General features: G+C 48.7%; 9 protein-coding genes across 9 annotated transcripts; 5 read left to right on the top strand and 4 right to left on the bottom strand.

The window, feature by feature from the left end:
- Nucleotides 1-1,673: 1,673 nt before the first annotated feature.
- Nucleotides 1,674-4,430, top strand: Pdw03_7336 (Zinc finger, C2H2-type/integrase, DNA-binding; the record flags this gene model as incomplete). The annotated part of the gene is made up of 3 exons (XM_014678512.2): nt 1,674-1,797; nt 1,856-1,910; nt 1,976-4,430. The coding sequence occupies 3 exons, from the start codon at nt 1,674-1,676 to the stop codon at nt 4,428-4,430; spliced, it is 2,634 nt and encodes an 877-aa protein (XP_014533998.2).
- Nucleotides 4,431-5,044: 614 nt separating this feature from the next.
- Nucleotides 5,045-5,896, bottom strand: Pdw03_7335 (Zinc finger, C2H2; the record flags this gene model as incomplete). Its single annotated transcript, XM_066101628.1, has 3 exons — nt 5,045-5,347; nt 5,398-5,487; nt 5,549-5,896. The coding sequence occupies 3 exons, from the start codon at nt 5,894-5,896 to the stop codon at nt 5,045-5,047; spliced, it is 741 nt and encodes a 246-aa protein (XP_065956711.1).
- A 693-nt stretch (nt 5,897-6,589) lies between these two features.
- On the top strand, nt 6,590-9,656 carry Pdw03_7334 (DNA/RNA-binding domain, Est1-type; the record flags this gene model as incomplete). The annotated part of the gene is made up of 7 exons (XM_066101627.1): nt 6,590-6,768; nt 6,829-6,915; nt 6,972-7,098; nt 7,163-7,337; nt 7,401-7,991; nt 8,045-8,598; nt 8,658-9,656. 7 exons carry the CDS (start codon nt 6,590-6,592, stop codon nt 9,654-9,656), a joined length of 2,712 nt encoding a protein of 903 aa, XP_065956710.1.
- Nucleotides 9,657-10,684: 1,028 nt separating this feature from the next.
- Pdw03_7333 (Adenosine kinase, putative) lies at nt 10,685-12,076 on the bottom strand (the record flags this gene model as incomplete). The annotated part of the gene is made up of 7 exons (XM_014678515.1): nt 10,685-10,721; nt 10,782-10,895; nt 10,956-11,293; nt 11,353-11,694; nt 11,747-11,897; nt 11,957-11,972; nt 12,025-12,076. The coding sequence occupies 7 exons, from the start codon at nt 12,074-12,076 to the stop codon at nt 10,685-10,687; spliced, it is 1,050 nt and encodes a 349-aa protein (XP_014534001.1).
- Nucleotides 12,077-12,271: 195 nt separating this feature from the next.
- Pdw03_7332 (DUF1770-domain-containing protein) lies at nt 12,272-12,934 on the top strand (the record flags this gene model as incomplete). Its single annotated transcript, XM_066101626.1, has 3 exons — nt 12,272-12,580; nt 12,676-12,870; nt 12,920-12,934. 3 exons carry the CDS (start codon nt 12,272-12,274, stop codon nt 12,932-12,934), a joined length of 519 nt encoding a protein of 172 aa, XP_065956709.1.
- Nucleotides 12,935-13,567: 633 nt separating this feature from the next.
- On the bottom strand, nt 13,568-15,603 carry Pdw03_7331 (Extracellular matrix protein 3; the record flags this gene model as incomplete). The annotated part of the gene is made up of 5 exons (XM_066101625.1): nt 13,568-14,422; nt 14,472-14,840; nt 14,897-15,026; nt 15,140-15,309; nt 15,418-15,603. The coding sequence occupies 5 exons, from the start codon at nt 15,601-15,603 to the stop codon at nt 13,568-13,570; spliced, it is 1,710 nt and encodes a 569-aa protein (XP_065956708.1).
- A 516-nt stretch (nt 15,604-16,119) lies between these two features.
- Nucleotides 16,120-17,614, top strand: Pdw03_7330 (60S ribosomal protein uL2; the record flags this gene model as incomplete). Its single annotated transcript, XM_014678518.2, has 5 exons — nt 16,120-16,148; nt 16,544-16,559; nt 16,626-16,683; nt 16,831-17,408; nt 17,477-17,614. The coding sequence occupies 5 exons, from the start codon at nt 16,120-16,122 to the stop codon at nt 17,612-17,614; spliced, it is 819 nt and encodes a 272-aa protein (XP_014534004.2).
- A 730-nt stretch (nt 17,615-18,344) lies between these two features.
- Pdw03_7329 (Dynamin) lies at nt 18,345-21,134 on the top strand (the record flags this gene model as incomplete). The annotated part of the gene is made up of 4 exons (XM_066101624.1): nt 18,345-20,258; nt 20,321-20,582; nt 20,643-20,762; nt 20,818-21,134. 4 exons carry the CDS (start codon nt 18,345-18,347, stop codon nt 21,132-21,134), a joined length of 2,613 nt encoding a protein of 870 aa, XP_065956707.1.
- Nucleotides 21,135-21,318: 184 nt separating this feature from the next.
- Pdw03_7328 (uncharacterized protein) lies at nt 21,319-21,792 on the bottom strand (the record flags this gene model as incomplete). The annotated part of the gene is made up of 3 exons (XM_066101623.1): nt 21,319-21,394; nt 21,484-21,715; nt 21,771-21,792. The coding sequence occupies 3 exons, from the start codon at nt 21,790-21,792 to the stop codon at nt 21,319-21,321; spliced, it is 330 nt and encodes a 109-aa protein (XP_065956706.1).
- Between the last annotated feature and the right edge of the window lie 41 nt (nt 21,793-21,833).

Genomic DNA, 21,833 nt, shown 5'->3' with positions numbered 1-21,833 from the left:
CGATTCTCAGACTCAATTTTTTCTCAAAATCCACTTTGGTTATAAAGATGTATTTTACCAAGTTATTTATGGCACCAGGCTACCTAAGAGGATTTCCGAATACTAGCTGCTCTTATGCACTTGCGTTTGTAGATTTGTACGGAGTACGGAGTAGCAAGTAGCAGGTTAAATAACTAGGCGCTCCGCTTATTTAGTTGGTCCATTTAACCCTGTGAGCCTATCGCATTGCCATTTTCTTTACTTTTGAAGTCAACGGCTGTGCTCGGAGACTTTGATAAGGTTTATAAGCTGCAGATTACAGATTGCCACCCCCTTGCCCTATGTAGCAACATATATACGGTTTCTAGAGGTTGTTTTTGCCGATGCCTAAATATCTACCCACAACATTGGCATCTGGCACACTTTTAGGATTTACATTTGAGAAGAAAGGCAGAAAAATATTTGTACTGAATTAAATGGTAGCGATGAACCTAAAGATATTGCCCGTAGATACTGGCCCATGGCTCTCATGTCTCTTAAATCTTTGTACGTGGGCTGAAGATGAAGAACTGCAAGTTCCCATTCTAAGACAGGAGCTAGTGTGTTATGCTCTGATGAGACACATCTAGTATCCTACAGTGGATCAGCCGCCCAAAACGGGTGCAGTTTGTCCTGAATTCTGAACACTCGGTGGTAGCAGCACTACAGAAAAGCTGGAGCTGATACTACCATCCTCTCGGCTGCAATGGCTCTTCCTAACTCAGAGGAGATTTCAGTAAAATGATCACCTTAGATCATCCATGTCACACTGAAATATTTTTCAATCCCATTTCAGCCAGAGTACGGCAAAAGTGCACGAGAGCGTAAGAGCCCCCGCAAGAAAAACACTGGCTCTATGAGGTGAAACTGCCCAACCAAAGCAAAAGCTTGTCTTAAACAGATCATTCTAGTTGATATACATTTCAATGCTAGTGGGTATCTATTGAGCTCAATTAAAGATCAAGACTGTGTCTACGAAGTACAACATAGAAAGTATGATAGTACACCGAGTAAATGCCAGGCAATCTGTTCTATCTGCTTCATACTAGTTGCTATAGAACGTCAAGAACTACCATCCTCTTGTACATCTGATTTTGCTCTGTATACACACACTACTTCACTCGACGTAAAAGAAAGTGAAAGCCCGATGAAGTATCTGCGGTTTCTCTCTGCTGCGTGCGAACAAAGTAATAGGGCATTTTTAACGGGAGCCCTATGGCCTTTACCTGGAGGTTTTCACATAACCCACGTTGCTATGGACATAAAATCCATCCCAGCAATGCTTCAAATGTAAATTTCAGCTAACTCTATCTATGCCGGGTAATTTTCAATCATACAACGCTCTCCGCACCAGTGGAGACCCGAGCGCGTGCATACCCGGCCTGGGCATCAGCAGCAAGCACTAGGCTCATCTCCAACGATTTTTAGGCCATAGAGTAAGAGGATCAGACTATTTCACATATGTAGAATAGAGGAATAAGAATTTCATGTGCTTGTATACTTGTAGCCCATACATGTCGCTCTATACAGCACGTGACCGTCCCCTCACTGTGGGGGTTTTAGTTCAATTTCCCCGCTCAAACAGCCCGCGGCCTCAAATTCTTCCCCTCTCTAGTGCGCTCCCCCATTCCACCCCCAAAACCCCCCAAAAAACGATGGAGGACGAAAAATCTGCCAAGTCGAAAAAGAAAGGGGCTGCTCACCGAAAGTCCCTATCATGTGAATATTGCAGCCGATCTTTTGCTCGCTTAGAGCATCTCCAACGCCATCTCCGCACCCGTTGAGTAACCCCCTCTTGCTCCCGGCTCTTTGGAATCCATCTAATGTAGGACAACAGATACAAAGGAGAAACCCTTTTCATGTGACATTTGCTCTAAATCTTTCGCTCGCAGGTAGGTTCCTATTGCGCTTAATTCCCGGAATAGAATGCCAATCGCTTATCAACGTAATTTTGCAGTGACCTTCTAGTGCGTCATGAGCGATTAGTCCACCCTGCCGAAAGTGCAGCCAGTCGAGAACATCGGGTTCAGAATGTTCACGAAAACAACCATGAGATCCCCATCCAGTCCAACCTCATCCAACCCGCCCATCATGAGTCGCGCATGTTAGAGCTTGCAGATGCCATTCCAGTCCACACCCAAGTGCCTCAGCCTCCACCGCATGAGGTCCAAGTCCAGACTCCATCGATTATAGATACACCCCACTTCAATCCCTCGTGGGGATATGATTTAAATCTTTTATCTCATGCCGCAAGCCATGTCGCTTTGGAGGGTCAACAGGAGACTCTAGAGTCCATGAGAAAACCGCCACACACAGCTGCTTCTATATCACAAACACTTCCCCATGTTCAGGAGAGGGCAATTGCCGATACCTATGGTGTAGAGCCTTCGATTCTCGATCTCACTGATCTTGGGGACCCTGTTCAGGATTTTACGGTTTTCCTGGAAAGTGTGGGTCTCTCGTCTGACTGGGACTCAGGCGTGTTCTCGTCGGTTGAAGAGTCCATGCTACCGCCAGGTATGACGATCGATTCGAAACCGCCCCGTGAGACGATGCCAACACGGCTTGGCGGGGATATCATGAATGATCCGCGGGGCCCCGCGGAAGATCACCCGTCCTTCTCGAATTTTGGATCCCGGCTGCCATCACTACAACCGGAATCTCACGAAATGGACGATCGTATCGGCCTTGCCGATGAGAGCACACGGCCAGCGTGGGACATCTCTAATTCAGACCGCCAAGCGTTCATCTCGAAACTTGAAGAATTTTCGTATGTTCTCCCGAAAGGATTTGTTCCGCCATCGCGGCATGCTCTATCCCGGTTCTTCGCCGGGTATATCAACGGATTGAACGAACATCTTCCATTTATACATGTCCCCACGCTATCGGTTGCTAAAACTTCCCCTGAACTTACGCTAGCGCTGGCAGCTGCTGGTTCACACTATCGGTTTGAAAACAGCCGGGGCATCGATCTTTTCCATGCAGCAAAAGCAGTTTTATTGGAGCGACTCCGTCGGCGAGACAGCAAGCAGGTGCCTCAGCCATCATGGAACTATATATCCCCACCATCTGGGTTTACCAACTCTCGTGGCTCATCGATGATTTCTAACACGGCGAGCAGCCCTTTCCAACAACACCAGCAAATGCTAAACACACCACTCAATGCATCAATATTCACACCGGATGATTCAGATGCTCACATGGAGGTGATTCGGACGTTTCTGTTGCTGACTGTCTTCGCATCCTGGGAACGACATCCAGAACTCTTGCGGGAGATTCTCTCGCTCCAGAGTACTTTGGCGAGGCTTGTGCGTGAACATGGCTTGTCTGAACCACCTCCTACCCCAGACCCTATTATCTGGGAGGAGTGGGTACGGAGAGAAGGTAACAGACGCACGAAGCTTATTGTGTACTGTTTCTTCAACCTCCACTCGATCATGTATAACATCCCTCCTTTGGTTTTGAACGGGGAGTTGAAGTTAAACATGCCGTGTTCTCACGAGCTCTGGAAAGCAAGCAATGCCCCACAATGGCGCCGCGTTCGCACCAGGCAGGGATCAGACGTGCCTTTCCAAGACGCTTTTGCCAGACTCTTCCTGAAATCGTTCATGTCAATTCCGTCGGCACCCATATCCCCCCTTGGGAACTATATCCTCATCCACGCCATCATCCAACAGATTTTCTTTGCCCGACAGCTCTGTCTTTCCGCACCTCATATGCAGGGCACTAGTTTGAGACCTGACGATTTGAATGTACTGGATAATTCATTGAGTGCTTGGAAGGCTCTATGGAAGCGCACACCCGAATCCAGCATCGATCCGCAGAATCCAGCCGGTCCAATTGCATTCACTTCCACAGCTCTGTTGGGTCTCGCCTACATCCGTTTACATGTTGACTTGGGACCATGCCGCCACCTTATCACACAAGATCCAGCCCAAATTGCAGCAGCTTTGATTGAATCCCCTGCCATCGCACGTAGCCCACGGCTGATTATGGCGCTCCTGCACTCAGCCCATGCTCTTTCAATCCCAGTACGACTGGGAATTGACTTTGTGGCCAGGACACACTCATTCTTCTGGAGCATTCAGCATTCGCTCTGTAGTCTGGAATGCGCTTTCCTTCTCAGTCGCTGGCTACTTGCCATTCCCACAACGCAGTCTGAGCAACGATTGTCGGAGCACGAGCGGAAGTTGCTATTGTGGATCAAAAGCATGATGGATGAAACCGAAATGGCTGTTGATCCGCCTGGTGCACCGGATATGGAGTTCATGGCGAATCCTTACAAGGTACGGCAGCTTAGTGTTGCGATTGTCCGCGTCTGGGCGCGGACTTTCAAGGGTAATACGAGTTGGGCGATCGTTGATTTGGTCGGCTCAAGCTTGGATGCATATGCGGATCTTCTAGAGTTCTAACTTTGAGCAAGGGAGCTGTCACTCAGGAGGTTGGTCTTTGTTCTATTGAGCAGAAAATCTCCGAACGCAGTGAAAATCGGTGTGCCACCATGGTGCATGGGGATTGGGCTTCGAAGCTTACTTAGCCCATTCAATTTTGGTACAAGGATGCTACCAACATCTCTGCCAAGAAAAAAAAAATGGCGTCTCTGGAATGGCCATGCTAATGATCCTACGTTTTCTCTTTTTGGATGATGTCTCAGGGAGTTTCTGTATATGGGGGATGGGGACATGAGGTTATTTGCGTTCAATTTTTGTTTGATCTATATGTATTTTATGACTTGGTCACTTGCTTAGTGCTGTCTATACCCTGTGTTTGTTGTGGACTATAGCAACTTCTTGTCTTGTTTCGTTTGGTCCTCTTTTTGTTTCTACTGGAACTTGCATCAAGAGATGATCTTAAAAAGCAGCTCGGTTTTTTCATTATGAAGCTTGTCCTCTTCTTCGGAGTTTGAGTAGTGCAATATGGGTGGGGATGGCCTTTGTAAAGGCAAATGAAAAGGCCAGTGCAAAGTAATTTTTGTCTTCATTTATCCATTGTGGTCATTGTCTCATCCCTACGGGCTGCATCATGTCTATTTACATGACTGTTTGCCACGCACTTTGTTGCGATTTCTAGTGACGCTCGTTGGCACAAACTTTAGAGCCGACATAGACTTCTCCAGCTCGTCAATTTTCAAATCCATGTCCATCTCACTTGGTGATTTCTTTTCAAGGATTGCTGCTGCCGGTGGATTTGATTGAGACACCGAGCTCCGGCGCCGCAACCTGCCCTCTAAAGCAGATGATGTTGAGATGCGTCGTCTGTGGCTGTTCACGGGTCGCAGCATAGATGTTTGTGCATCGATGCCATCATTGACGATGTAAAAATTGTAACTCTGCTGAGGGTGTCAGTGACGTAGACCACTATTTTGATCTGGAACCATACCCGGGGAAACATATGCTTGTCGATAAGATGTAGCCGTCTTTTCTGGGGGGTGGAGCATTTTCGCTCACAGTCTTCGATGAAGCATCCGTACTTTTCATTTTATTAAAATGGGTATAACCCCTCATTTGATAGGAGACAGGCCAGGGCTTACAGTCTTGTCTCCACGGGCTCGTCGCGCAGCAGCTAGCGGGTCATGGTTCTCCTCAATGTGTATATTGAGTAGATGACCCGTGGGGAAGTTCTTGCTGCACTCGGAACAGCGGTTGACATGAGATTGAAGATAATGTACCTCGTAATCTTCGTAGGATGTGAACGAGATCGTCTCGCGGTGAGGCGGTAAGGAGCAATGCATCACCTCAGGGAGGATATCGATGTCACTGTCGATGAGCTTGTTGCGCTCAGAAGAGGGAATCGTAGTGTTCACTGCGATTGATGATCCCGATAGTGAGTCATGATCAAAAGACGGAGATCTCGAGCGGCTTCGAGGTCGCTTGGACATGGTCTAATTCGCCTTGCATATAGTTGATAGGTCAACTTGGCGAGGGTACAGAGGAGGACAGCGACCATGCGAGACTTAATTTCTTCCACTCTCCGCCTTCTCTGTATGGAATACACAAGGAGGGTGTCTATCTAGATATTTCTGTAGGCATGAAGACGGGAGATTTCCAAGGCTAGTGGGTAGCTATTTGTAGGCTCAGACTGTAGGATTTCAACGAAGAAGTTATGTTGCTTGACAATATCCATTTTACAAGTTATCTTTTGACATCTTTTGCTCTCACTTGTGAGATTTCGATGTCGCTCGTGTTAGGGTTCGGGTTTATAGCAAGTTCCTCAACATGTAACAGCACCATGATATCAACATCTCGCATACAGAAATCGGAACTCATAATTTATAAGATACAAACAATCTTGGGGGGTAAGTCTCGACGGAAGACGAGATTACTCACTAGAGTCTCTCCTATGGATGCCGTAACCCTCCATATGAGGGTTGATCTGCAAAATGACGGCCTATAGCTCTCCAAGCTTCTTTCGGCTGGAGAATCGATGTATTTTACGTTCACCTTTCTTCGACTTGCAAATGTGTTATCCTTGGTGACTGTGTTGATCTTGAAATAAACCCCTGTAATCAGAATACGGAATGCGATACCTTCCGCCTTGGCAACACCAATCATACTAAACCGGGACCGCATTTATGCATTTTTGTACTCAACTCGGCTCTCATCCCCATCAGCGTGCGCTTTCATGTCTTTCACATACTGATGGCTCCTCCGCCGCTCATATTCCAAGCCATAGCCATCTGACCGGCGAGGTTGACGCTCGGGATCCCCGGGCTAACTTCCTGATGGCGCCCTCGTTCACGGATGCCTGGAAGTTGGTGCTTTCCCCTCGATTTCGACTAGAGTGTGAACATTGACCAGTGGTGTGATACAGGACTGCGATAGAAGCTGAAAAGGAGCTTCTGCAATGTTTTTCGCAAGAACGGCGCACATTCGATGAGTTCGAACATTTCCTCTCCGAGTCAGTGACGAAGCCCCGCGCGCACGCCGACTCAAGGCTGACCTCTTTTTACATAGGTTCCGGACCTCTTCTCAAAATGCAATCCTCCTCGACTTCAATGCTGCTCGTGAGGTTGATGTGGAGAGTCGCCTTTGGGATGCGCACTTGAAAGTGAATAATCGGTTTCGCAAGCAGTTGATTCGCGTGAGTACCCCACCGAAGCTTTTCGCAAGTGTGGATTAACTGACTACGTTGGTGTACCAACTAGTTTCGCGAAGAGCACGGCAAGAAAAAACCAGTTGAAAGGCGAAAACTGGAACGCCACTACCTCGATTTTATCAAGTCAAGCCAGCGGTTTTATCGAGGATATATACAACATTTGTCATCGCGCTTTGGGGGGATTGTTGAGTTGGAGAGAGTAGCGCGCAAGTTCAATTTTGAAAGTAAGATAAGCACACAAGTTGCGCGCCGGGTTTCTAGACACGCTGACCCGTGGTTCTTTCTAGATCTGTCCGGCCAACCTCCTATCAAGCCCTCCAATGATCTGCGCAGGCTCATTCTCCAGTCATGTCACGCGACCCTTATTAGGCTGGGAGACCTCTCCCGCTATCGTGAATCGGAACTCGTCAGCAAAGATCGCAACTGGGGCCCTGCTATCGGTTATTATGATCTGGCGTCGGTGATCAATCCTGCATCAGGTGCATCTCAGAACCAGCTGGCAATCATCGCTCTCGCGGATGGAAATCATCTTCGTGCTACCTACCATTTATACAGAGCCCTTTCAGCTCAGGAACCTCATCCTACTGCGAAGGGCAATTTGGAGATAGAACTCCGAAAAATCATGAGCGCCTGGGCTAAACGAGAGCTGATCCGCCCCGAAGATGCCGGTATCCCTGGAAGGGCCTTGACTCCGTGGTTTCTCTATCTTCATGCCAAATGTTACAAGGGAACCGACTTCCCGGAGCACGATGAGTTGGAGAGTGAAGTTCTTAGTCAACTAGCAGTTGAAATTAGAGAACGGTCACTAGAAGGGACGCTTCAAAAGTTCTGTCTCATTAATATCGCGGCCGAGGATTTTGCTAAGGTCCGGTCAACTGGTAAGAGTTTGAAAAATTATCATTGCTCATGCACATGCTTACCCACCCCTCAGAGGAGTCTATCTTGGATGCACGTGTCTTTTTTCAACGCATCAATGTCAAGACATTTTTCACCTTACTGCAAATACTTTTAGTCGAATTAGAACGGACTGCTTCTTTCGAAGATTCAAACAGCAAAGACGCAATGCCTATCCCAGACAAGGTGTCTGTGGTTGCTCGCCGGATCCTGCCCGCGCTTCGCCATTACAGCTCCTGGCTACTTACAAATAGCCAGTCTCTAGTTGAGCAGAAAGAAGAAAAAGATTCGGCACTCTCGATTCAAATCAAAGAGTTCTGGAAAATATATGCTGGTACGCTGAGCCTGCTCGCATCCTCGTTCGATGTGGTCAGCCTTCCCGAGGTCGATTATCTATTGGAAGAAGACGAAGAAAGTCTTGGGTTTGCACCTCTGGATCAAGATGCCACTACTCGCCGGTACGTTGGATGTGGTGATCGGTCAAAGCCCCGGATGCATGATCTTGGAATTGAAAGAAGTCACCCCAACATGGAAATGCTCTATCGAATTCGTGAATTCGTGATTGATGGACTTGACTTAGTTGTGAGAGGAGTACGTGAAAAGCTCTTAAGATACCGTAAACAAACAAGCAGAATGCTAATCCTATTTAGAAAATTCCGGTGGCTCTTGTGGATAGTGAAGATAAGAAGACATTTATCTATCAGGAAGAGGATCTGCCTCCGCAGTTCTATTCCAGCCCTCATGGCCGCCAGCATGCACTTTCCGCTTCAAGCATCGAGCGTGAGGATATCCCACAGGCCATTCAAAATCCATACTCTGCCGCAGAAGCCCAAAGTCTGTTCGGCGGTTCCCAGTCTGCATCGGCATCTATGTCCGCCAACATGCATCAGATCGTTGAGGGCGTTGAGCGACTTGTTGACTCGGACACGTATGAAACCCCGGCCAATGACAAATTTACTTTCCTGAGCTCGACGGAGATATCAACACCTACGCATGTTTCACCCAATGCCAATGCTTATCCGTTCCGCAACGAAAACTCTCCACCACTCACCACCCCAATCGCCCCTCCACCTGGGCTTGGTCCACCAGTCATGAATGCAGCTGAGCCTCTCAGGGTGTCTTTAGCTCATTCATACACCCCACGGCCTGCCATCCCCAGCCTCCCTAGCATTTGGACGCCGCTGAGAGACACCGTCTCTCCACGTACGCCTCCTGGCCTTGGTCCACAACCTGGCCAGCGAGCTTCACTGCACCCTATAGCTTCTGGGAATGTCATGCCCCCTGAGCGCTCATCGTCGCAAGTTCAGCTAGCAAATGAGCTCATGCTCCGACAGCACCTGTTGGCCCAGACCCAATTTTCAAACCCGCAGGATGTAGGATCAATGCCCACGACGTGGGCGTCATCGAACATGCCTTATGCTCGTCCCGCCGCCAGCGGCTGGGGTCTTAACCGAACGACGTTTGGTGCATTCGAAATCCCGAGCCAAACGACGTCCAGTAGCCTAGGACATCCCTCATGGGCCAATGAAGCTTTCATCGCCAGCAGCCTTTCTGGGGCAACTCCTTACAGCTCCGAGATTGGAGGTCGCAAGCCTGCAACACAGCTTGGAGCCGTTGGCCAAACCCCACCATGTGGTCAAGGAGGCTGATTCGATTACATAAGCTCCCATTTTTTAGTTCTTCAATGTGCATATGCATATCACACTACCAACCGGGCAAGCTGTCAGAAACAATAGTGCAACTCGACCTCCAACTATCCGGGCATGTACTGTGTTTGTCTGTGGGCGTGGCTGTCTGTGTATTGCGATGCGACTTTGCTTGCGTTGAGTCTGCAGGCTCAGGCCTACTATGACAGTATGCACCTTTCAAACGACCAGATGAGAATTGAATTACTGCTAGCCGGGTCCCAAGTGGCAGATCCAACACTAGTCCTCTAGTGGCGAGAATATGGGAGTTTCCCCACAATGCAGGAACTTCTTCGGTTCTCGCTCTCCTCGCGATTTGCCTGGACGGATGCGTGCGTTCAACACGCGAATTGATCAATACGAGGATTTGAATATGGACAATCTGCCATTGGAGATGACACTTGTTTCGTTCTTTTTTCTGCCTTTTCTTCTTTTCGTGCAACATGGCCTGGAACCGTGTTATCCCCATCAACCTTAGCCTTGTCGTCTTTTCTTTCCCTGTGAATGAATTATGCGACACGAAGATACGGTGATATTTGAAATCATTATGGGCCTGCAGATTGCTTAGAGCCTATTACCCTCTTGACACCATCATGCCGGTTAGGCAGTTGAAATTCAATTTTGCATTTTAAGTGCTTCTTTGCATAGTAGTTTACGAGGGCCGTTTCATGTGAATAAGCTAAAGGTATTTCGCCCGAATATGTTCATTCATCAAGTGGCCGTAACAAGAATAGCCGATTTAAATCCGAGGACAAGCTTCTCAAGAAAGCATGGGTTTCGTTCGACATTTCGGACAGTACGTTGAAGTCATCAAGTTTAAGGAAAAAAAAAAAGAAAAAAATTTGGGTATTGAGGGTTGAATCATCCAAAGTCAAGTAGTGCTCACCCGGTTGTTGAACTGGAATGCACGAATTCTTCCAAAATTGGGTTGGAAGATGTGTTGAAGGTATTTTGGTAGTCCATAGTTTTTTCGTAGCCTACATTACATACGCTTAGGAGCGAGAGTAGGTCTGCTTGGGGGAGGGGAAGCTGTGGATTGAAAGTTGTCAGCTAATTTTCCTGCAATGTATTGCTTTGGGGAAAACTCACGAAGGTCCAAGCTCCTGGATGCTCTTGCTGGCGAGCCACTGGCCCATGTCGATACTATCATCGAGGGACTTGCCCGAGACGACACCAGCGCAGAAGCCACCGGCGAAGGCATCACTGTATGGGATATAGGTTAGTTCATATAAATGCGGAGCTTTTCAGATCAACATCACTCACCCAGCACCGTTGGTGTCGATGATGGAATCCTTGGAGATCTCGCGGACCTTGAACTCCTTCACCTCGACGGTACCGGTAGCAGAGCCGATAGCGACGATGGTGGGGAGAGTGCCTTGGGTGACAATGGCAACACGGGGACGTTTGGTGTTCTTCTTGGGGAGCTGAGCAAGCTTCTTGGCGATCTCGGTGATATCCTCGGTGCCCCACTGGTGGCCCTCGGAGTAGGCAATAGCCTCAGTCTCGTTACAGAAGGTGTAGTCGGTGTAGGGAAGGACGCTATCCAACTGGTCCTTGAAGAACTGAGCAATGAAAGGAGCAGAGATGGAGAACATGAAGGTCTGATGAAGATCAATCAATTAGAAAAGAGGTCCAATGCACCAGAACACAAATGACATACCTTGTTCTTAGCGGCAGCCTCTTCACCAAGGGCGAGGATGGCGGGCACGCAGACAGTCAGGTGGTAACCACCGACATAGTAGACCTGGGCCTTCTCGACCAGAGACCAGACCTCGGGCTGCTCGAGGTGCTCAATCTTGTACTCATTGGCAGCAGCAAGGTGGGTGCACATGCTGCGGTCGTGGCCAGTGATGACAACACCACATTTACCGGTGGGCTGGGTCTCATCGACACGGTACTCGGTGTGGACACCAGCCTCCTCGCAAGTCTTCTTGAGCATGTCACCATACTTATCCTTACCGACACAGCCTATGTAGACAACGGACTGCTCAGGAAGCATGTACTGGGAGCATTGTCAATATCAATGTCGGAGATCACAGTGCTTTAATGCATACCTGAGCACCACGAGCGGTATTCTGAGCGGCACCACCGGGAATCAGCTTGGCGTCGCGGTTAAGCAGGTCCTCGTAGATACCCATGTGCTTGTCCTCGGCGAGGATAGCATCATTAGGCTTCAGCTCATACTTCTGCAAGAGAGCGGCATCGCTAAGTAATTTTATCAGCACCTGGAACTTAGCACTATGTTACTTCAGTTTCTTCCATACCCACGAGCCTGGATGTCTGCAAGCATGTTAGTTATTTTATTAACATGCTTAGGTGATACTTCACATACCGAGGAGAGGGTTCTCCAGACACAGAAGAGGGTAACCTTGAGGAGCAGCCATTGTGATATGAGTAATGATGAGAATAGAATTCAAGTTGAAAAGATGGGAGAAGGGTGGGAGGATATGGAGGGGTCGGCAGAAAAGAGCGGACTGCGTATCCCCGGTCCACCGGTAACAGCCGAACGACCTTGGGAGCTGCTTCTGTTCACTCCAAGCTCTTTGACGCTTTGATTGCTTCATATTTAATCCACCAAAATGGCTGGCAATTCTATGGACATCCCGCAGATCATCCAATCTGCAAGTATCAATCATAATCCCGACCCAGTTCATGACATCAACCCAGCCACCGCAGCTTCAGAAAAACAACCCGTCGTTGTAGGCCCAGACTCCGGAACAAACAGCATTGCCTCCGACATTGTACACCCAAGCCGAGCAATTCGACCCGCACACCGGCGACAGACACTTCCTCCTCTTCCGGATCTGCGCTTCGAACAGAGCTATCTGGCCAGCATTAAGGATGCTGACACCTGGGGACGAGTGGCGTGGATTACCACTAGGGATCAGGTATGCATTTGCTGCAATTCTGTTGGCCCATTTCGGATGTCAAAGATAAGATTTTTGGCAATTCCTGGCTAACATGTCAATCCTTTCCGTTCTAGGTACTTCTCCCTCTGATCCAAGGAACCGTCTGGACACTCGCGCTCTCGGGCTGGCGCTTCTGGAACCGCAACGCCTCAGTCAGCGGGCACACCCTCGGCAGCCGGGTTCGCAGATGGTGGTACGAAGTGAACAACTGGCATCTACCCCGAATGGGCTCGACTAGGGACCCTAAACTAGCGTCGCAGGTTGAAGATGTGAGTACCTGCTTCCCCAATCATCAATTTCCCATCTGATCTCGACTAGAAGTGGAGACGCTGACGCTCGAGGAGTTTTTGCAGTTTTACACAGCCCAGTTCTCCAATGCAGGCTCTGACTGAGGTCATCTCTGCGCTGGATGCGACTTTTTAGTATTCTAATTCGGGGTCCTACGTGGTGACTGGTGTCTGTGTACACTGTATTGCTTGCATTTTTGGCGTTCGCGCTGTTGGAGGCGTCTGCTGTTGTTGATTCCCATTTGCATTTCTTATATCCCTCGACTCTACAATATAGTAGATCATCTTATTTTCGCCATTTATCTGGCGTATGGGCAGACCTCATGGGCTGCCGCGTCAGAATAAAGTTGTGTTGTCAGTTGGCACAAGTCCGTGTAGATTTCGAGTACATCTTTATCAATTATATACAGCTTGTATTGCTGTCTACTGTGCATTGAAGGGCTTTGAACTTCCGTGCGGCCAACCGTTTAAGAAGAAAAAATTCGATGTTTTGACATCCAGTCCATCACTTCGTGTGCCGTTGGTGCCAATTTAGCACACGGCCTGATAGAAGTACCATTGTAATCCAAAAAGATCTATCTAGCAACGTTTCGTATAATGTACATCCCTAGTCTCTTTTCGGCCTGCTTGGAGCGGAAACTCTTATGCTGGAGTGAATCTGATCTTACAGCCAACTAGTTCAAATTTGATTCACGCCGTTGGAAGAAACGGATGGTGCAGCTACGGCTGCTGCTGAATGGGTCGGCCCTTGCGGTATCTGAGCAGGAGGGTGTGAAGGTGCAATGATGGACGGGGCCTGCTGCCCACCCGAGTTTTGTTCATGTGGGAGGGTCGTCAGCGGTGCTTGGGCGGAGGAAGCTGCTGCAGCTTCTCCGGCATCGTTCATATCGACGTCTTCAACGGAAGGTAATTTTTCAATCTGCACCTTCAGATTGCTAGATGCATCTCCCTTGCCATATCGAAGTTGGACGACAAGGCTTTCTGGCTCCTCGTTGCCGGTTGACTCATCTGCGCTTGCTTCGTCCTCTTCGTTGTCGCCTTCGACATCGTGCTCCAAATCATCTTCGACGCCTTGCCATTCATTGCCGCTTTCATTCGCGCTTGAATGGACTTCAGATGCATCCTCCAAATCATCGGCGTCGTATCCAGAGTACCCGTTGGGGTGGGTTGAAGTCCGAGCCCTCTGCGGTCTGCTTACTTCTTCTTCTTCATCTTCATCAAACTCTTCATTATCAGCTCCATCGCGTTGACCAGTCAACAGGGCCTCGCCATAGAGGCCCCCAGCGCGAGATCGAATCTGCCTTCCGCTTGCCGTGAATCGAGGGCGTCTAGACTCCGTGGAAGCTTCCGTAAGAGTCACATTCCTAGTAGAGCGGCGAGTGGAAGGCTCATCATCAGAAAAGATGCCTTCATCGTCCGAGTACGTGTATTTCAGTTTCTTGCCGCGTGTGCGACCTTCATACATGGAGAGCCCAGGATCCGGACGAACGAAGGCAGCTTTTCGTGCAAGGCGATATTCGCGGCGTCTCCGCTTCTAACTATTTATTAGCAAAATCAAGTTAAGTTTTGAGCTTGAAAATCACCTCTTCTGATGCCTCAAATCGAGGAATGGAAGCGCGAATCCTCTCGCTGAGCTTCTTGGAGTTTATGCCTTTTTCGCCCTCAAGTTTCTTCACGACGGCTTCCAACTCGGGAATACTGCCCGCGATGCTCCACCAAGTGTTGTGTTTGAGGGCCGGGTTACTTTCGCGGTAGAGACGAAAATGTGTATCATCGTGCCCTTCGATAAGCCAATAACGACGTTTCAGGCTATCGCGGCCCCAGGGTTGGACAGACAATGGTTGATTGAGATCATCATCGTGGCGCGCCTGCTTGTAGGACTCTTTAATCTTCGCCTGCACCGCTTCGGACGACGAAAGTGACCACAGTATCAAGGTCTTCAATAAACGCAGCTAAGACAAGTGTCAAAATCACAAATCGGGTGCTGTGGTAGGTCTCAAGAACATACTTGTTCCACGGGGGACATGGTCGCAAAGCTGCCACCCCCATGAAGTGGGTTTTTGCCTTCCCATTCTTTTGGCCACTGCGACTGATGTGTATGGATAGCTTCTTCGAGGGGACGGGTGAAATGGTTTCGCCTATGTATTCCAAACTATAGATTAGCACTTAACTTACAACCAATCCCGAGGGGGTAGAAAGCGCGCGTCTTCAGGCACTCCGCACGGCATCGGGCGACAGGTGGCGACCATACTCAACTTCCTTCTTGCGATTCAGAACAAGCCCAAGCAATGCGCATAGAAGTCTTTCAATGTATTCACCAGGGGGAGACTCCTCAATACCCTTCTCGATATCCTGTGGGCCGTAGTGTGGCACTCCTTTGGGGAACACTTCATGGAAACGCGCGCGGAACGCGACGATGAACTAAAGATTGCGACAACTCAGCAAGCGTGTCCTGTTGTTGACCAAACGCGTCATATACATGTCCGTAGATCAAGCAATGCGCAAATTCTTCTAGCGAAGGAAACTCACCGCGATATCGGGGTTATCGGCCACGACGTATTCATGCGGAGGTGAGGGTTCCCGCTTTGGCGGAGGCGTTTCAGACTCCTTCTTGAAGTATTTTGCGATACCAGTTTGGTGGTCAATCGCCATAGTAGCTTCGTCATCCGTTGGAGGTGCCGATGATAATGATGAGAGTTCTGAATCTGAAGGCATGGTGAAAGTGATTGGGTAGGTGGTAAAGGAAGAAGTAAGTTGCGCGCAATCGAGCGTCACGTCTGCACCAAGCTTGCGCCCGAAGGGCGATAATTTAAAGGTTCCAGACACAACTGCTCCCCTTGCTTGTAACCGGTTTTTTCTACAGTCTCTCGCAGTCTTTTTGAAGAGCATGTCATGATTCAAACAAATGAGTTATTGGCATGGAAGCAGCTTGGATTTAGATTTCTGTGTAGAGATAGAGCTCAAGAGAGCTGATGAGGGACTTATAAAAGCTACATTGGAAATTTTTCAAACAAGGAATCAGGCTAAAAAAGATAATAGCACAGTAGGAAATGGATGCAACTGGCTGAGACGACATTACATGTCTGGTGCTTTCATGCTAGAAGTACTCGACGAGCTCTGTCAAACATTTGATATTGATATCTGTATTGCTTGACAGGCAAGTGTGGCATAAACATGTTTTGAGTCCAATTCGATTGGCAATCCCATCACATCAAACCCATAAACAAAAGCATGGAATATACAGACACAGCTGTTCCGAGGTCCTAGGAAGAAAGTGACGCTCCAAAACGCAGAAGGCTTGGCGATATCAGGTCTTGGCAATCACGTGTGTGTGATGACATAACTTGCCCTTCCAAAATCTACAGGGCTTGCACCAAAAGAGTCGCTTCGGGCATTAAAAAATAGATTGTATGTAGATTTTTGAGTCGACTACATTTTCATATAATCCATTGCATGTAGTAGAACATTTAAGATCTGTAAAACCATACAGATCCAGCGATTAAAGGCCTATCTTGGAAATACCTGCATCGCTGTAGTTCAAGCCAATTCAAGTAAGCGACCATGCGCTATACCTGATTAGGTTAGATTAGCGACCACACCCTAAAGCCCACACAAGTCCCCGTGTCCGATGATTTCTCAACTCGTCAACGACAAGCCTATATCACTTCGAGGTACGCCTACTACTTTTCTACGACACTTCTGTCCGGCCTCCATACTAACATAGGATCCTCGTCTAGACAGTCGCCATGGGTCGTGTCATCCGCAACCAGAGGAAGGGTCGTGGCTCCATTTTCAGTGAGTGCGCCCGCAAATCATTCTAGCACGAAATTTCGAGGCTGCGCACCCTGAGCAGCGAGGAGGAAAGCAAGAAAACCATTGGGAAACCACACAGATTCGCGAGGAGATTGGAGTGCTGATGTCGAATTTTTCTCTACTTTACAGCGGCCAACACCCGCCTGAACAAGGCCCCTGCCCAATTCCGGACCCTCGACTTCGCTGAGGCTCACGGTTACACCCGTGGTGTCGTCAAGGAGATCATCCACGATGCCGGCCGTGGTGCTCCCCTCGCCAAGGTCCAGTTCCGCCACCCCTACAAGTTCAAGATGATCACCGAGACTTTCATCGCCAACGAGGGCATGTACACCGGCCAGTTCATCTACGCCGGTAAGAACGCTGCCCTGACCGTCGGCAACATTCTTCCTCTCGCCTCCATGCCCGAGGGTACCGTCATCACCAACGTCGAGGAGAAGGCTGGTGACCGTGGTGCGCTTGGCCGTACCTCCGGTAACTACGTTACTGTTATTGGCCACAACCCCGAGGATGGCAAGACCCGTGTCAAGCTCCCCTCCGGTGCCAAGAAGGTCATCAAGAACACCGCTCGCGGTATGGTTGGTATCGTTGCCGGTGGTGGCCGTACCGACAAGCCTTTGCTCAAGGCTGGTCGTGCCAAGCACAAGTTCGCCGTCAAGCGCAACTCTTGGCCCAAGACTCGTGGTGTTGCCATGAACCCCGTCGATCACGTAAGTTCCATTCTATACACAGATTGAATCACGTTTAGGACTGCAGGATCTAACATTTCTCCCTACAGCCTCACGGTGGTGGTAACCACCAGCACATCGGTAAGGCCTCGACCATCTCCCGCTACGCTACCCAGGGTCAAAAGGCTGGTCTCATTGCCGCCCGCAGAACTGGTCTGCTCCGCGGTACCCAGAAGACCAAGGATTAAGGGTGCTTTTTCTTGGAGTTATTCTTGTGACGGGTTGAAAATGGAATTCTGCTATGAGACAAATGTACTTAGGCGCCTGCGGATGAGCGTCTCATGCGCTCTTAGCGAATTAAGGTTGTGGACACCATCCTTTTTCTTGTCGAACAAATAATTGGGTGATGGAAAGAGGTCCAGGGTTGGCCTCTACAGGGCAGAAACGAAATCAAAAAGTCCTCCGGGCTGTGGAATGATACACCTTTAACTTTTTTACTCAGTCTTGTCCATCACCCTACTAAATATTACAGTCTGCCGTAGTTCGTCGGCATATACATTGCACTGCGTGATCGCATGTCGCTATAGCATTTTACCAATGTCGTGCAACAGTGAGACTCTTGCTTGCTTCGTCCCCCGAAAGTTTCAGGACATATAAGGATTTTGTAGTTGTCGATGGATGCATGCATGCATGCTCGCTGATGTATGGTGATTCTTCCCAACCGTCGCGCGATCGGGAGCAGGCACAGATACACTTACTATGTACCTTGTTTTCTCCAAACTGTTCACCAGCAGATGAAAGTCATGTATCGTATAAACGAAGTTACCGGTGCAAACGTAGAGCAACACGGGGCCAATGATAAGGGACGATCTATCTGCTCCACACTCCACCCTCCTTAGAATTGTAAAACTTCGTCTTTCCGTCTACTCAAAGCTCACTCCACATACCTAGTGGGAAACCATTTGGAACATTCTTACCATGCCATCTCCACTAGATGAACAGGCCATAAGCCAACTACAGTCCCAACAGTCAGAACTGCTCGACAAGATTGACGAGCTACGCGCTATTGGGGTAGGAGGCCTTGTGGAATTACCTCAAATCATCGTCTGTGGTAATCAGTCGAGTGGGAAAAGCTCCGTGTTGGAGGCAATCTCCAGAGTGCGCTTTCCATCCAAGAGCAATATCTGCACTCGGTTTACGACCGAAGTCGTTCTTCGCCGAAGCCCACACAACAGAATCAAAGTATCAATTGAGCCAGGGGAATCCAGGAAGGATGAGCAGGAACAGCAGAAGCTACGAGCCTTCACCTCCGAGTCCTTTCCCTCCAGTGGGGACCTTCCCACGCTGATCGAAACCGCGAAGGAATGCATGGGGCTTTCCAGCACCGATCCTTCAAGCACGGGATTCAGCGACGATGTGCTTAAAGTTGAGATCTCGGGTCCTGAAAAGCCAGAGCTGACTCTGGTCGACCTTCCCGGGCTCTACTATTCCAGCAGCAGCGAACAAACTGAGCAAGGAATGAAGATGGTTCAAAAGCTGACAGAGAAATACATGAAAAGCTCGCGGAGCATCATTCTAGCCGTCATCAGTGCAAGAGCCGATTACCATGTCCAGAAAGTCTTGAACATCGCTCAGTCTTTTGATCCCAAATACGAGAGAGTCTTGGGTATTGTCACGCAGCCTGATATCCCCGAAGCGGGCTCGGATGAAGAAGAAACCTATGTACAATTTATTAAGAACGAAAAAGTCAAGCTGCAACTTGGATGGCATGTATTGCGCAACCGCTCGTTTGAGACACGCAGCATTTCCGATGATGCGCGAGATGCTCAAGAAAAGAAGTTTTTCGAAAAAGGACGATGGGCTTACCTCCCTCGGGACCAAGTTGGCATTGAAAGTCTGAGGCATCGTCTCAGCAAGATTCTACTTGGTCATATTCGTCGCAATCTTCCTGGTCTTATTGCGGATATCCAGGAGAGGATTTCTCGTAACGAGCAGACACTGGCAAAAATGGGCGCGCCACGCACAACTCTTCAAGAGCAGCGCTATTTCCTTGTCGATATCAGCAGCAGATTTGCACGAATCACAAACCAGGCCTTGAATGGATCGTACGTTGATGAATTTTTCGGTGGATTCAAAGACCTTACGGCGACCACAGAAGAATCTCCTTTCCGCCGACTGCGTGCAGTAGTTCGTGAGCTTAATGAGTGCTTCGCTGAAGCGATGAGCATTCGCGGGAACCGGCGAATCATTCAGTTCCCTGGACAGCCAGCACCAACTGAGGACATCGAGCAAGAGAGATCCAAGCCTTACATGGATGATTGGATCCCGCAATACATTTCCCAGGAGTCTCTTGTGGACGAGATCAAAGAACAAGCCCGGAAAAGTCGAGGAATCGAGCTTCCAGGTAGTGTAAACCAGCTGCTTGTAGGGAGTTTGTTCCGGGATCAGTGTGAGCCCTGGGAAGCAGTTGCTAAATCTCATTTGTTGAATACTTGGGATTCGGTTGAGTACTTTATTCAGCTAGTGCTAAAGCACCTCACGGACGATCACACCCGTCCCTTGCTCATGCGACACCTCATCGGACCGGAAATGGAGAAGATGAAAGAGTCTTTGTTAGCAAAGCTCAGCGAATTGACTTCGTACACCAAAAGGGGCCATCCGCTCCCCGTGGGGCAATCATTTTTTTCCAAGATCCAGGAGTCCAGAAAGAATCGGCAAATTTCTGCATTAAAACGGAGCCTCGGCTTGTCTGGATCTTATCCCCCAGCGGGAGAGGATACTCGAAATACCTTTGATGTCCGAGATCTGGAGCGAGCAACGTCCCAGCTACAGTCATCCAGCGATCAGTTTGCAGCTGCAGAAATTATTGATCAAATGCAGGCATACTACGAGGTGAGCTGGACATGCTTATTTGAAGTGAAAAATCGGGTTATTCTAATAAGCCACATTTGCAGACTGCGATCGTGACGTTTGTTGACAACGTCGCCATCTTGGCCATCGAAAATTGCCTTCTTTGTCCTCTGGAGCATATTTTCACCGGCAAGACTGTGCTTGGCATGGATGATCAACAAATTCAAGAAATTGCAGCAGAGCCATCAAACATTCAGAAGGATCGAGAACGTCTGAATGAAGAGCTCAAAAAGCTCCGAAAGGGAAGGCAGACTCTCAATGCTTTCAGCATCGCGGACTCTTTGCTGCGCGGCCGTCCTGTCTTGGGTATTTACCTTCCATTTATCCGCTGGTGGAATCATAGGACTAATCGAAACATCATTTCAGCAGGACTGTCAATCACCCGAGCCCATACTCCTAGCCCAACAGCCACGGCGACGATAGCTCAGGCGGTGCCCATTGCTCCTCGCTCTGGTCTCTTCCCGCAAGTTTCAACTCCTGCCACCGGTAAGTAGCAATTACAGATATCATATCAATGTGCAAACACTGATTGTTCAACCAGTACCCGTCGCATCACCTTTGCCCGTCCTTTCTTCAACCCAGAATAAAGGATGCTTTGGTACAAGTCAGGGCTCTATATTCAGTTCCAGTCTGGGGAGCCCAGAGCCATCCAATCTGTTTAATTTGCCGCCCGGTACAATATGGCCCACTGGAAAATTGTCTAGCTCAACGGTCACTGGGGGGTTTGGTTTGAACAATCAAGGGTTAGGCTCCTCCGCTTCATTCGGAAATTCGACCAACTCAGCTGATACAAAGGATATGAGACATCTCTTTGATGTGAAAAAGCTTCCAGATACCCAGGGCTTTAATAGAGTGTAAGTTGGAGGATGCGTAGGAAAGGGCTATTCTGATTCTTAGTCGCTTGTGTAGGTATCAAGAGAAAGATTTGAGCTCCTCAGGCCCTGCAATAAACTGTTATCACAGCATTTGCTTTACGTGGCCGTTTATAAATTATTCCCATGAGGTTTGTAGATCCTATGCATCTCTTGGACTAAGTGAATTCTTAGTCTCTCTTGAAGAATGAAACGACAAGAAAATTTATGCTGACATCGGCCTGGCCAGGAGCTCCGACTCGGGGACTATGCGCGAAGGAACCAATATGTCCTAATTTAGTTACTTGGCTCATGAGTGCTGCTCTATTTGGGAAATAAAAAAATAGCTTTCTTACCAAAAATGGATGGTTCTTTCCCTTACTAGTTGATGTGTAGTAAGGCTAGGGTAGTGCTCTATATATAAATCACGACCCCGAAGACATGTAGTGTAACCCCAAATAAAGCCGGGGACGTAAGGTACACAGCGTAGCATGGAACTCATTGAATCCCGATGCACACCATATGTACCGTAGGTGATGGCCCTGATGCACTGTATACACCATTTTACATTGAAGCATAGGAGCAAATCTGTTCGTTGATTGGTCAGTTTGGGATCAATCTCATCAGACTTCGCGAGGCTCACCTTTACCCGGAGTTGACGGCATAATGAATAAATGACCTCATAGAGATTTACAATTTGAATACC

Source organism: Penicillium digitatum, chromosome 2, assembly GCF_016767815.1.
Source record: "Penicillium digitatum chromosome 2, complete sequence".
Taxonomy (NCBI): Eukaryota; Fungi; Ascomycota; class Eurotiomycetes; order Eurotiales; family Aspergillaceae; genus Penicillium; species Penicillium digitatum.
This window is presented reverse-complemented; position numbering and strand designations above follow the sequence as displayed.